This window comes from Aulonocara stuartgranti (assembly GCF_965226115.1).
Source record: "Aulonocara stuartgranti genome assembly, chromosome: 7".
In the NCBI taxonomy this organism is placed as follows: Eukaryota; Metazoa; Chordata; class Actinopteri; order Cichliformes; family Cichlidae; genus Aulonocara; species Aulonocara stuartgranti.
In genome coordinates, this window is record NC_138945.1 from 24,488,648 (window position 1) to 24,503,426 (window position 14,779).

Here is a 14,779-nt window from a genome sequence, read left to right on the forward strand (position 1 = left end):
ATATATATCAATTCAAAGCCAAAGCAAAAGTCATTAAAAGAAAACAAAGCGATCATTAGTTCTGCATAGACTGCAAATACATTTAAGGATGTATATCAGTGCTCACTTTGCTTTCCTCTCATGCCCACAGTATCTCATTACTGACCAGAAAGGTTACTGTGTATAGAAGGAAAAAATAGAAAGTAAGAATTAAAGTATTTGATGATGAAAAGATTATTGCAGCACACCAACGAGTTTTTTATTACTAATAAGCAAACTCATTCCTCTCTATTAACCATTTGTCTGCTTTTCTAACCTACCTCTCTCTGGTTTCACATGATCACTCTTTTAGGTATCTTAACTACTTTGCCACCAAATCCAGCCCCACTGGAGTGATCCTGGACTTGTGGGAGGCCCAGCATTTTCCTGACGGCAACCTCAGTCGCCTTGCCCAAGTACTGGAGGAGATGGGACGCCATGACAGCCTTGTTCCCGCGGTGACTGAACACTGACATCTGCCTGCCAGGGACAAGTGACATTCCAGGGAGGAAGAAGACACAAAGTGAATATGAAAAGAGGGTGGACCCCCTCAAACACACCCCACACACACCCCAAAAAACAACAACAAAAAAAAGCAGGAAAAGTCATTCTCGATGACAAATGCACGCACACACACTCACAGAAGCTGCCTGTGTGTACACTCAAAGAAGTAAGGAGATAGTCACAGCCAGGTCTACCCTGCCATGACCCAGTTAAATATTGGCAACAAAGGTTGTGAAAACTTGGAGAGTAAACAAGAATCTCTGCCAGTCATTTTCAGGCTGTTTCTCTCCTCGTTCTTTCTCTCTCTCTCTCCCTCTCTTGTAAGAATGATTTGATATTTTTGGCTATGGTTTCCTTGGAAACATGTTTCCGGTTTATTCGGATGGACTGTGCAGATGTGGATGATGCCCTCACAACAGTGACAGGTCAATGGATCAAAGGAGGAAGATCGGCGAAAGAACGTCTCATTCTCCAAAAATCAGTCTCCATGGCAACTCCATGGAAAAGTATGTGTTCTGTGACAACATAGTATTTAATGATATGCCTATTTATACATGTCTTTTTTTGTATCTTATGCTGTCTGTTACTGAACCGTATTTCGTTTCTTCTTTCATTGCGTTTGACTGTATTACAGCACCACCTGGTGGACACCTGGCGCTGTAACTATTCTTTCTGTCGGCCACATTTATAACACAGAGGGAACTCAACGATCATAATCATTACACCGTTTTTTTAAGTGTTGTTATAACTACTATTAATACTTTTAGTCATGTTATGTATAATTATTGCTTTTCTATTATGGGTGATATTTTTGAGTTGCATTGGTGATTATTTTGCTTTTGCTTTTCTTTTTCTTTTCTTTTTTTAGCAGGATCATTTGGCTAACTACATATCTCTACATATCGTATATCCTGTTAACAAAAGGATATGGGAAATTAGCCAGACTGAAAAAAAAGTCATGAGTGATGCAAATTTGTGTGACGTTCATGATGATGTCGCGTTCACATAAGATACCAGGCAGAGCGAAGAGGGAGATGGTGCAGAAAGGGAAATCAAACCAGTATATTTTTGTAGGACCAGTCCAACTGAAAACAACTGCTTTTTACCAAATACCTGACATGTAAGGTGATCATCTAAATATTGTCTCAATCAACCGACGTTCATGCGTACTTTTGGAGGATAAGAGATTTTAACTCAGACAACGATGTTTGTACATTCACTACAGAAGCCATCAATATCACGATGACACTGATTCTGTGCATAAAAATGATCTGTAAATGTGACATTCCTTTGATGGAGCAGCAGTTGCGCCCATACAAGTGTTCTTGGTTGGTTTTGTTTTTTTGAATGGCAGTTGTCCCAGTTTTCTTGAAGCCGTCTATGCAAACTTTGCATCCCTTTGAAACAATCTCTACATTCTCAGTGGGCTAGCCTTTGCATTCCCTAGTTGTTCTTCAGCTTCATGATTAATATTGTGTATAGTGAGAATGTAGCCTGTCTGTTTCTTGCACTCATGATGTTCCTCGCAACGGCTTGCATTTCATCTGTCAAGTTATTGTACAAACTGTAAGAAAGAATTTTTAAGACTAATAATAAATTATATTTATATGCAACATTGAAAATGGAGTGCGACCATTTGACTTGTGAGACTGTGTTTAAAAAAAAAAAAAAACCTTATGGGCTTTCAAGATATATTTTTCAAATATTTTTTTTAATAGGGAATGTTCTGCAGATCCACTCATACACCTTCATTACTTGCATATGTACAGATTAAATAAGGCACGTGCTACAGTGGCAGAGTGGATGAGACACACATATATATATGTATAGACACTGATCAAAAATGCATTTTACCATCCAACAAGGCAAATAATACATAGATTTCAGATCAGCTTCATATGGATAAAAAAAAAAAAAACGTGACCAGAAAGATGAGACGATGCAGGATAGCAAAGCCCAGATCTAAAAAGAGGTTGTATGTATATATATATACACACACACACACAGGTTATAAAGAATCATCTGGTTTCAAAAGCCATCCTGTACATTTTAAACTAAAAGGCTAAATATGGACGGATGGTATATATCCATACGATAGTCAAACTACAAAAACAACCACATGAACCTCACAAATTGTCTCTGTTGTCTCCGGCTGTTGAATTAAAGCACACTGAAATCAGAAATCAGATGATTCTTTTTTGATTCACCTTGAGTGTGTGTGTGTGTGTATGCATGTATATTTGTTTAATATATCTATATATATATATATAGATATATTAATCATGTTTCTGTTTGTTCAGCAATAATAATAATGGTATGAATCCACATCTTCTACACTGAGGTCAATGGATGACTATCATCGTCATAAGTCCACTGTGATATCACAGCATGCAGCGGCTGACTCAGAAAAAAACAAAACAGCAAAACACACACACACAAAGCAGCTTTGACAGTACAAAAGACTGCCCGTAGAATACTGCTATATGGCTTTAGAGGAGCAGCGCAAGAGCATCCTCCAGATTTTAGTCCTGCAAGGCCCCCTGAACAGTCTGGAACCAGAAACCACTTAGCTTTCACAGAAAGCACAGTCTGAACACTGAGGGAGAGGCGCCTCAGACAATGGTAGAGCAGATGTCCCCTGATATAATAAATTTTTTGGTATATATCATTATTCTGGCCCTACGGTGACCATTATCTCTATCACTCATCCTCCCTGTCAGTTATATTTGTTCTATTATTCACAGTCTCTCTTTTCTTCTTCCCTTTCTTCTGGCCAGCTTGAGTGGCCTGTGCCAGTGGTAATGATGAGACTCTGGGAGATGATATCTTTTCTGTGGACTCTCTGTCACAGTTTGATATCTTGGGACTCTAACATCTTTGCAAGAGTCTTCTTCACCCTTAGGGCTGTGAGACGACAAGTTGGATTGTGAGCCCAGCACTCCGACATGAGTTTCCCCATCTGTCGTAGACACTAAAGACACACACGACCATATGCATAAGAATACAAGTACATTTTAGGCAAATGGTTTAATCCATGATTACTAATTATTTATGGGCATGCAAAAACATGTTTAGCAAAAATGTACCTTACATCCACCGAGACCTACAAGGTCAACCTATAACTTAGAAACAGGGCTGTACTTTGTTTTTTTAAAGGGAATAGCGTTGTGTTTATGTGCAAAGTGCAGGCTTTTTATTATTTGCCAAGCTGAAACCCATTTTAATATACTTGATATCATTTTGAGTATAATTATTTTTTTTATTTATGTGGATATAATAAATGGGTAGCATTTAATAATAAATATCAATTAGAAAAAGCGGTTATAATCAATAACTGTAATGCACATAACACAGAAATAAAAAAAAGTGATATTAAGAAACCCCATATATCATTCCCTGTATGCTCCCTCTATATGTTGTAGAAATAACATAGTTTAAAAAGGCCAATGTAGAATCACTTCAAAGGTGAAATATGAAATGCTATTTTAAATCCTTATACAAAGCTTTCTATATTTTGACAATACACACCACACTTCATCATAGTTTCTAAGTTATAAGCCTTTTTCTCAATTTCCGACCAATAAATCATAAACTTGACCTTGAATGACCTTTGTGGATGATCTACACTGCTACAAAGATTCATCAGAATCCATTCAAGACATTTCGAGGCATCATGTTTACAGACAGGAAGAATGATACGCACTAAAGAATACTCTGGAAAAGTGTATGATTAACAGCTGTTGTGCTAATAACAGCTGTTTCAATGCATAATTTCTCTCATACTATGAGGCAGAAATCTCCACTTAGAATGCAGATTAATGCATATTTACATGGATTTATTTTAATGTAAGTAACCATGTTGATGTAATGACGTTCACACATAAACGCCATTAAGTTTAAGTTTTAAAAATGGATAAAGATAAGAGTACCTCATCATTGCTCCATCGATTAGCAAAAGAAGGTCTTTGTTTTTTTATGCAAACCACTTCTCTCATGTCCTCATATGAAGGATCGGACGGGACGAGGTCATAATAGGGAAGCTGATGTTCCTCCACAATACCTGGAGTTTAATGAAAGAAAATGTCCATTAATTATCATTAATAAAATATTAAGACACTTCAAGTCAAAATAAACACATCTTCCTCACCTCCAGAGATGCATCGCCGGGCCATCTCCCAGATAATAAGGCCAAAACTATACATGTCAGCTGTTATAAAAGACTGGAAGTGGCTCCTGTTGAGGGTCTCATCCAGTACTTCAGGTGGCATGTAGCGCTTTGTTCCAACGCGTAGGTTGGGAGGGATATCCACTTCATTGGTGTCACTGAGACAGGGAGGAAAAAAAGGAACGAGTCAAAGAATTTTTAGCATCGTCCAGTATTAATGTAAACGCTCAAAAGACTCAAAATGTCTTGTGTACCTATTAAACTTGACAGCCAGACCGAGGTCTGCAATACAGCAGGATCCATTCTTTTTAACCAAGATGTTTTTGCTCTTCAGGTCTCTGTGTGCAATAGCTGGTTTGCCCTGTGTGCCGTAGATCTCAGTGTGGAGATGACAAAGGCCTGATATGGAGGAATACGAAAGCTTCAGAAGAGCCTTGACGTCTAAGCTGTTGGACTTGAGGTAGTCGTATAAAGAGCCATTCTCGTGGTAGTCTGTAATTAAGTACAGCTGAGTCCACGAGCCGGTTCCTTTGATGTCGGCTGCAATGAATCCTGGGGATTAGATAGCTGGTGTGAGGGGATTAAAATATACACACAGAAATCAATGCGCATGGTTTCATTCACTTTTGGGGACATTTCACCAACTTGTGCTCAGTCACTGAACATCCATTTGTGTGTGTAACTTCCAAAACAATCAAACATAGTGCATGGAAGTAGGAACCATGCACTGTATTTTTTCTTTCTAATACTCATTTTCCATTTGTTAGTCAGCTATTACCTCTGCTTTTGAAATGCAAAACCCAGTGTATCGCTATATCTCCCTGGAAACATGTTGAAAAAATGTGTATCTTTACAGATATTTCATATTTTTTTTGTCTTTGTCTATGACAGCTTGCTGTTCAGACTTTAATTGCTACACTTGTTAACAATGAGTTCTGAGAAACCCAACACTCCTTTCCTCTAAATCTAGAGATTTCAAAGTCTGACCCGCATGCAACTGGCATCCACAGTTAATGTCAGAGTGTGGAAGCAGAACAAAATGAGACCTTTTTAGTTTTAAATCTAAATCGTCTTAACATTAACATAGAAATCAAATGTTAATAAACCTGAAAAACCTATAAAACCTACATAAATATAAATATAGCCCTTTGAGCAGATGCATAAATACTAAATGTGCAACCATCAATCATTCCCGGGCTTTTGACATTGGCACTCAGTTATCAAAACTTCCAGAGCCCTCTGAAACTCCAGAAATTAGTCGTTAACCCCAGAGGCTAAGTCAGCAGTCCAGTCAATGAGTTCCAAGAAGAGCCTAAACCAGGGGTGTCAAAATTAAGGCCTGGGGGCCAGAATTGGCTTGAGACACTCCAGTCCAGCCCTCTATATTGGAATGACAGCATAAATTTTGGACTTTTACCTGAATTTTCAAAAGTTTTACAGCTTTTCCTTCTGATAAAGTCCTCCCCTGTGGCTATTCATACCATACCAAAGTAATGAAGTAATAAAAAGCAAATAAATACCAGAAGAGATCATATTTTATCACTCACTACTGCAGAAATTTCTGTTTTTTTAACAATAGATCCACATAAAAAAAAGAAAGAAAAGAAAATATGATTATACAATAACTATTAAAGTAATTTTACACATTTGCCAAAGAGTCATGCTGACAGATTCCTTTCATTCATTACAGCAGCATTCCTCTAACATGTGAAAGAACTGTGGAGATTTTTCTTTTTTTTCTTATATTACTATTCGTTGACATGATCTTGAACAGTTTAGGTCCTTACTAGGCCAAGAGATATGTATTTAAGACTGATGATAAAAATGGTATGGAGATTCAGACTGAAGTAGATGCTTTGTTGGAGCGCCAAAGACGGGACAACAACTTGTCTGTTCCTATAAGGTTGATCCTGAAATTGCTGCCATGAGGCCTCTAAATCAGATGGCGTGGATGATGACAGCAGCTACAGCAGCTTCATCTCCTATGTAGAAATCTACAACTACAACATCTACGATCTCCTGGAGGAAAGATGCAATCAAGCCCACATCATGTACGTGGCTGGTTGTCTGGAGGTGGAAGTCAAATCTGCAGAGGAGGCTTTTCAAGTGTTCTGGAGAGGTTAAAAAAAAAGAGGAAGGTTGCAAACACTTGGCTGAACAGAAAGTCCAATCGCTCCCACAGTGTGTTCATTATTAAACTGGCTCAGGCCCCTCTTGATGCAAAAGGCAAGAATGTTCTCCAGGATAAGAACCAGATAAGTGTCAGGCAGCTGTGCCTGGTGGACTTGGCATGAAGTGAGCGACCTGGCAGGACAGGAGCAGAAGGCACTAGTATACCTGAAGCAGGTGATATAAATCAGTCTTTGCTGAATCTGAGGACATGCATCAAGATACTTCGAGAAAAACAAATGTGTGGCACAAACAAGATGGTCCCCTATCAAAACTCCAAAATAACCCACCAAAAAAACGACTTTGATAGCGATGGAAATGTTAGAATGGTCGTCTGTGGAAGTCACGTGGTACGCCTGCCCAGGATGGCAACAGATGGGGGTGCCAGGGCTCCATGGGACACCAACTTGGAATGGGAAATTATTTTTGGAACTGTCGATCCTTTTATGCACTTGCATAAAATTGCATATCAAACTTGGACTTTAGGTTTCCTTTTGGTATTAGTTATTTTATGGCCTTATTCCTGTATTCATGGATGTACCATTTGGAAGTTCACCTTTTTCTTCTTAAATTAACTTTCATACATTTAATACAGCAACTGACTGTTCTTTCTTGGATTTTTGTCTTTACCATTACATTTGCAACATTAACACATTCTGCAGAGTAACTACTTTCCTGACCCTAACTGACCTCTGAGAAGAAAAACAAAAACAAACCTTAATTGTGCTGATTGCAACCGCTGCTCACTGTTAACTAAGTGCATTCATTCTTTTACACTCACGTCGCAGTTTTCAGGACCTTACCCAGTATGTTGTCGTGTCTCATCAGGAAGGTCTGATAGATTTCAGTCTCTCTGAACCAGCTTTCTTCCTCAGTGGTGAAGAAGACTTTGACAGCCACTCTCTCTCCTCTCCACTTGCCCATCCAGACTTCTCCATATCGTCCTTTTCCAATCTGCTTAACCATCTGAATCTGCTTGGCGATGGTGCGCTGCACCTGGAAACAAATTATTGAAACAACAAAACAAAATAAATTCCATTTTTACAAAGACAAGTCTCTTTAAAATCCATTTTTTTCATTATAAATATAGAAAAACTTCCTTCTGAGCATCTTGCTCTGTTTAAGTTTTATACGAGCGAACAGGTTGATGTAATTCAGATATTTTACTGCACTAAAAATCATTGTGTGACATTTTCTTCTGCATATTCTGCATATATTTATAAACAATGGAGTGACACAGTGATTATTTTATCACAGTTAATCTCACCTTGAGGTGACGCAGAGGTGTAGAGAGTTTTGCTTACCAGTAGAGGGAGTCCTGACCCAGAGCCAGACCCAATGCTACGGGAATGCTCTATCAAGTCCTTCAGAGATTCCCCAGGGGGAATGTAGGTCTCATCCTGCTCCAGATCGATACTGTAGCGTGGCCGTGACTCCTGCCGTTTATATCTGGCGCAGAAAGTTTGCTGAGTGAACATCCAGAGGTGTGAAAGTGTTTAAATTATGTGTGTATGAGACGACCTTCTTACCTTAGGTAACAAAATACGAGGATGATGCCAAGGATGATGCTGCAAACTGTGACTGAAATTAAGAGAGCCATGTACTGGATACTGTGGTAATCTAAAAATGTAATGATGAGAAGATGTAAATTAGAGTTTTTAATTTTTTTTAATTTAGCGATTTTGAAACAACAAAAAAAAAAAAAATCCTGGTCTGGTCAAGATGGAAAGTCAACAGAACAACTACTGATAAATGGAGGTGACAGTCAGTTGTTCATGGGCGTCATTCCAAATATCTCTCATTGGCAGGGACAAGTTTTCCCCTTTCCATCTCTCTATTTCTTCCCTGCACCCCCTTTTCCTACTGCCTTATCGATCACATCCCGCTCCCAAATCTCACATATCAGATGTCACACGGACATCTACAGAAACCCCAGAGGTCTGAAGCAGCTCTGGGGCTCTAGACTTTCTGCACTGTCAATCAGAAGCACAGAAACACGAATGGCTGAACAGTGATACTTCATGGTGGGGAAAAAATAACACACACAAACACAATAAGAATTCGTGGAGAAAGAACTTCTTATAAGGTCACTGCAAATTAACTGATGATAAGTAATGTTTCAAATGAACCTACATTTAAAGGAAAACATAATGCATAGAATAAATTACTACCATAACTGTCCATTGTTACTGTTTAAAAACTGACTTCATCCTCAGACGTGAGAGCAGCGCTTGCTGTTTTCTTGTGCTAATCTTTCACTTGGTGATAAAGCCGCGTTGCAACTTTTTTTTAACACTCCTTTCTGGCCCATTGAGATTTTGTTCTATCCTATCCTCAGATCATAGTAAGAACTGTTCCTTGTTATTAAAACTGATAAGAATGAAGCTCAAACTACGAAAAAAAGAGTCAAATAACAAAACAGCAGAGGTAGCTTGAATGTATAAAAAATACACATAGGTTAGTGTATGTGCCAGAGGGAGAGAGAAAGTGTGTGTATGTGTGTGTTAGTTAGTGGGTTGTGGCATGACAGATGGACAGATATCTCACATCCGTCCTGAGGCAAGAAACTCAAGCAGGCCCTGGGGAGAGGCTGTCCTTTTCATTAGAGGGTGAGAGAACAAGCCAAATCTGCAGGCTCCGTTTCATCTCTCTCTCCTTCTCTCTCTCTGTCTCTCTATGTGCCACTTCACTCCAGCACCACACTGTGGTTTGTAACAGCTTAAACTGTCACTACCCATCACCAACCCAGCGTGGCCTAAAAGAGCCAGTTTTGAAAGCCACTCACACTTTAAAGGGGGCCGGATTTCATTATGTGAAAAAAAAAATGTGTGAAAGAGTGGATGTGTGTGTGTGTTTGTCTTACTTGATGTCATCAGTGGAGGAAGGGTGGGACGCAAGTCTCTGTTGCAGAAGTCTTGATCCGTGCAACACTCGAGAGCTCTCCTTGAACGTGCGTTCCACGTGTCCTTTCATGTACACAAACAAAATGTCAGAACTGTGCATGTCTATGTAACACTAATGAGAGGGGGCTAGTTAGCATTTTGTAATATAACAAAAGCTCTTCTACTGTGTATAAAGTAAACACAATGGACTGGACAATTCTTATTCAAATGGGTCTCATCAACAGCTTCAGTAAGTCAAGTAAAGCTTATAAAGGTTTAAAAAGATTTCACGGGTGACACACGCACATTCACATGCAGCATTCACATGCAGCAGACTTACTCTGCATTGAAACTCAGAGCCAGCCAGTCCCAGGCAACCTGCAGTGAGTACAGCAATCCCCCCCTCCTCCTCCTCCACCATAGTGAAGCAGTAACCATCAGTCCTACAAAGAATATGCACACAATTTCACCATCACAGAAATCCAAATAAATATTTAGATCTGAAGATCATTTTTATTGACTGTCAGCATGTTAGTCGCGTGTCTAATCTAGTGGCATGAGTAATCGTGACAATACCAGGAATACACTAGCACATTTATGAATGTTTTGAATGTGAAAGAGCCCTGACTTCAGTTCAGGAGATGAGGCTTGAGGTGAGGACGATGAGGATGAAATGGAAATGAGGAAGGACAGAGAGCGGTGGTGATCGTGGCCGCTGTATTCGTGGCAGCGCAACATGGTGGCTTCCACAAATTAACGTCTATATATTTTTAATGGATTCAGTCTAAGCTTATGAGAATCCATCAATTTGTAGGAAGATGTAATTACACACTAAATGATGTGTATTTATGAGTACATTTTTTACCTTAAGTAATAATGACACAAAACAAATAGATAGCAAAGATGACAAATAGTACATTCATATCCTTATATATTAAATAACTGCATCTAAGCACATATAGACCTTGTACCACTAAGTATTAAAATGTAATCTCTGAAACAAAACAAAGAAACAAAGAAACAAACAACTGAAATGGATAATGAGAGTAGAAATAAGCTGTGCCTCACGAAGCTTCAGGGGTTTCAGAAGAATGGAGCTGAATTAAAACATTTGTGTGCTTCTGATCTAATCACGCAATTATGAGTCTTTTGGCTAATTACACCGGGTAAATGTTTGCGTTGTCTTTTAATGAGCTTAACACAGTGTTTTTTAAAAGTTTGTATGTGTCTGTTTTGTGAGCATGCAAGTGTGTAGTCCAGCATACATGCAAGTGTTGTTGACCGAATCTTCAGGACAGTGATGGTAGCAGTGGCACCAAAGCATGTTCTGAGCTAAAACTGTGGCTGCGCTGCTGCTCTCCTCCACCCTTCGATCCGATGCCCCCTTCCCCCCGTTCTTCAGGAGCATAGTGTCCAACATATTAGCTGTACAGTGAAGACACAGGAGACAGAAAACTTTAGTACACTGCACCTCAGGAAAATCAGTGATCAGTGATCAATAATAATAACACATCCCCTTTTTCAAAGCCTGTCAATTGTCTTCCTAGCTTAGCATTGTTTGGAGTTTAACAGTGTGCTGCTGAAAGAAACCCTGCTGTTCTGAATTTAACTCCAAGTGGTCAGAGTTTAGCAGACCTGATAAAGGAGCTGATCAAGGAAACAAGTGAAAACATAATATGAAGTATGCGGATCTATTGCATCTCCCACGTCACTGATCAATGGACCGATTTGCAAACTTCATAAACTCATAGGGGAGGGGAGGAAAAGAGTGAAAAAAGGAAGCGGTACTAAAAGGAAACAGCTGGGGAAGAGTTTTCAGAAACAAAGGGGAGAGGTTTAGCAACCTGCAAACAAACTGTGTCTATAAATTGCAGAACAATTTAGGAATAATGTTCTGTAATGCAAAATTGTTTAATTGACTTTGAATATATCATCATCTACAGTACATAATAGCATCAAAATTTCAAAGAATCTGGAAAAAGCTCTGTGTGCAAGGGACAAAGCTGGAAATCAGTATTTTTAGCTTTGTCAGAAAATCAGTATTCGATGTTCCTCTCATCCTCACCGAACTCAAAACAAGCATGGCTCTGTCATGGACATCAGAAACACCAGAACCAGACCAGAAATCTTTGTGGGTGAACACAGTTCAGCTTGCCAGCCACAAATGCAGGTTAAATCTTTACCATGCTAAGAAGCAGCCACAAATGAGCAAGATCCAGAAAGGCTGCTGTCCTCTCTGGCCTGAAACTGGAAAACTATTCTGTGGTCCAACAAATCAAAATTTGAAATCCTTTTTTGGAAAACATGGATGGAAAGGAGTTATTTAATTGTTTTTAGACTGTGAATAATGCCAGATATATGACCTGTAATCGTACATTGTAAAATTAATAAAACACGTGTAACAAATATTTGGGCTAAAAAAGAATGCAAGCTGAAATCTCCAAAAGACGTATAATTATTTAAACCAGTATGACACACTATAATAACCCTGCTCATTGGTATAGAAACATTTTTCAATTAAAAGTAACTGTGCAGCTTATGCGCTTTTTTTTTCACTCTTACTGTAAAGTAGCTGAAGCTGCATAAAGTCTTTCAGTGCAAAATCAGTCATGACAGCAGATAATCCCCAAAGACCACTGTGGTCAAAGAGCGGAACAGCATTGTGCCACACTAGATGGATGTCTTTCTCTTGCTCTCTGTCCGATTCTCACTTTTCCTTTTACCTTCACATTATTTTCCTTGTATGTATGTATGTATGTATATATATATATTAAAAAAATTAACCTGTTTAACAGATTATACACAGTGAAGCCAAAGTCAAGGCTTTCAAGACATCAAGAATGCCCATTTCCATGTTAGCGCTCAGTGTTAGTCAAATCCAAGAAAAGTTTCCCCCTGATAGATGCAACAAGATCTAAAGGGCAGAAACAGCCAGAAAGCCAACCAGGCATCAAAAGGGAGACATGATTAATCCTCCAGAGGAGTACGTGATGAAAAGGCTAAATCAGATTGCAATACCAAATACAGTGACTATTCTTTAAGTGGGACTGTGTCCTTTCACTCTGTGTTGCGGTTTCTGTCAGAGGGGAAGTTTGTGGAGGTGTTCAGATCCTCCCTCACAGTGGCCTTGGTCTCTTTATCACATCTGTTTTGCAAATATTCAAAACAAGGACACAAGAATGGAATGTTTCACGAGTCTGTAAGGAACTTTCTGTCTTGAAGAGCTCTGAGTCACTTAATCTTTTGGTAAACAAGGTGCACGTTGTACCATGACAGCACTTAACTGCAATGACATAAACACAAAAATGAGCATTACGTAGAGCAGCACATGGATTACATATTTTCTAAACAGTTCATTTGGCTATGAACAGATTAGTCTCAAACAATTTGTACTTATAAATAAACTTGCTTGATTACACATATTGTTTGACATGAAGGCAATAAGTTTTATAGCTTGCTGTACAAAGTATGCAGATTCTATCGTATCCGCCAGTTCATTGACTGATGGACCAATATATAATTCCAATTAAACAAATGTTGGGAGGCTGTGTAAAAGTTTTAAACAACAGAACATGATCTGCAAGCTCTATAAACTCACATTTTATTCACAGTAGAACACAGAAAATGTATCAAGTGTTTAAACAGAGACATTGTGGTATCTCATTAAAAATATAGTTATGTTGCTGCCATCAATTTGAAATTGAGGATATAGATAAGGCCGAAAATCACTATTGGATGGGCCCTCAACCTCACTACAATACAAACTGTCTGTTATGGAAGTCATAATGAAAGTATTTATCCAACAAGTTTTAAAGCCTGCTGTACATATGAGTAATTTTACTGCACAGTCACTGATGTTCAACAAATTACTAAAAAGCCTCAATGATGGGAAGAAAAAAATCAAAGAGAAACTACCTCTCTTAAACTAAAGACAGGAAAATAACCAAGATGTGACATTTTCTTCACACTGACTCTCACATAATGTGTCACATGCATTCTCCCAATTAGGTGGTCTAGCTGCAGAATGTCTCATCCCTCACTCTCTTACATCTCACTGCCAATACCACCTTTCATCATTTCCTGCTGTTTCCAGCCTTTCAGCATCCCAACTTCCATCTGCAGACCCTGGAGGTTTATTTATTTACTCATTATCGCCTCATTATTTGTATTTGCAGGAGAGTGGCATCAAATTCTACTAATATTCTGTGTCCTATAACTTAATGTGACTGGAAATCACATTAAGTTTGACTCATTACTATGAACTACTTTAAACTACTACACCAGTGCACTGTCACCCATGTATGCACATATATATACTGCCCACCTTTCGTTTCGTTTCCTCCTTATATTTACTCTCGTCTTGGAGATGCATAAGCTTACATGGACCCTCACACAAACTTGCATTGTCAGCGACGTAGCACGCTGAAGGTCACCCAGAAACCTGATCTGCATCCCTCACACATTCCACAGGCAGCTCCTCTGTCTCTGACACAATATTACACACACACACAACCTCTGAGCAAGCGAAGTGTAATTATGGTGAATTACTCCAGCTGGAGAGCCTTCAGTCACAGCTCATCACCATCAGTGGCACTGTAAATGCGAGCGCTTCCACACTGGATTGAACTTTTCCAAACATGTCTGCATTATTGACGGTAGTTTATCTGCCACCTTTATGACCATGTTTCTCATTTCTGTTCATTTCTGAAGGCTGTGACTGAGCAATATTGGCCTTGTTTGTGACACAACCTCCTTCCTTTTTTATAGTGCTAAGCGAAGCATGACTATGACCTCTGTAACAATCTTATAATGGCAGCAATGACAAATGGGAGCCATCATGGAAGAATCATGGAAATTCCCACTTGATAACATGTTCTGTTTGTTAGGTTTTTTGGGTGTGTTTTTTTTAAACGTTTTTTAAGACATGCATTTTTTTAAATGAACGTCTTTATTTTTGCCAGTTCTAATGGAAGACGTGCTTCCATTTTTCCTTATTCTAACCAAATGTTCGACTTTTACTGATTGTTTTAAGTTGAGTCAG

At 38.9% G+C, this 14,779-nt stretch overlaps 2 protein-coding genes across 3 annotated transcripts in view; one reads left to right on the top strand and one right to left on the bottom strand.

The window, feature by feature from the left end:
• unc5cb (unc-5 netrin receptor Cb) overlaps positions 1-2,130 on the top strand; it is a 132,965-nt gene extending 130,835 nt beyond the window's left edge. For both annotated transcript variants that reach the window (XM_082539682.1, XM_082539683.1), the window contains one exon: positions 332-2,130. In XM_082539682.1, coding sequence (XP_082395808.1) covers positions 332-491 — 160 coding nt within the window. In that variant the 3' untranslated portion in view covers positions 492-2,130. The remainder of the gene's footprint in view (positions 1-331) is intronic.
• An 84-nt stretch (positions 2,131-2,214) lies between these two features.
• bmpr1bb (bone morphogenetic protein receptor, type IBb) overlaps positions 2,215-14,779 on the bottom strand; it is a 56,405-nt gene continuing 43,840 nt past the window's right edge. Inside the window, exons 7-16 of the mRNA XM_082539689.1 lie at positions 11,004-11,163; positions 10,079-10,181; positions 9,720-9,822; positions 8,386-8,476; positions 8,161-8,305; positions 7,660-7,852; positions 4,942-5,239; positions 4,670-4,845; positions 4,452-4,582; positions 2,215-3,493 (exon numbers count right to left, since the gene is read on the bottom strand). Coding sequence (XP_082395815.1) covers positions 3,368-3,493; positions 4,452-4,582; positions 4,670-4,845; positions 4,942-5,239; positions 7,660-7,852; positions 8,161-8,305; positions 8,386-8,476; positions 9,720-9,822; positions 10,079-10,181; positions 11,004-11,163 — 1,526 coding nt within the window. The 3' untranslated portion in view covers positions 2,215-3,367. The remainder of the gene's footprint in view (positions 3,494-4,451; positions 4,583-4,669; positions 4,846-4,941; positions 5,240-7,659; positions 7,853-8,160; positions 8,306-8,385; positions 8,477-9,719; positions 9,823-10,078; positions 10,182-11,003; positions 11,164-14,779) is intronic.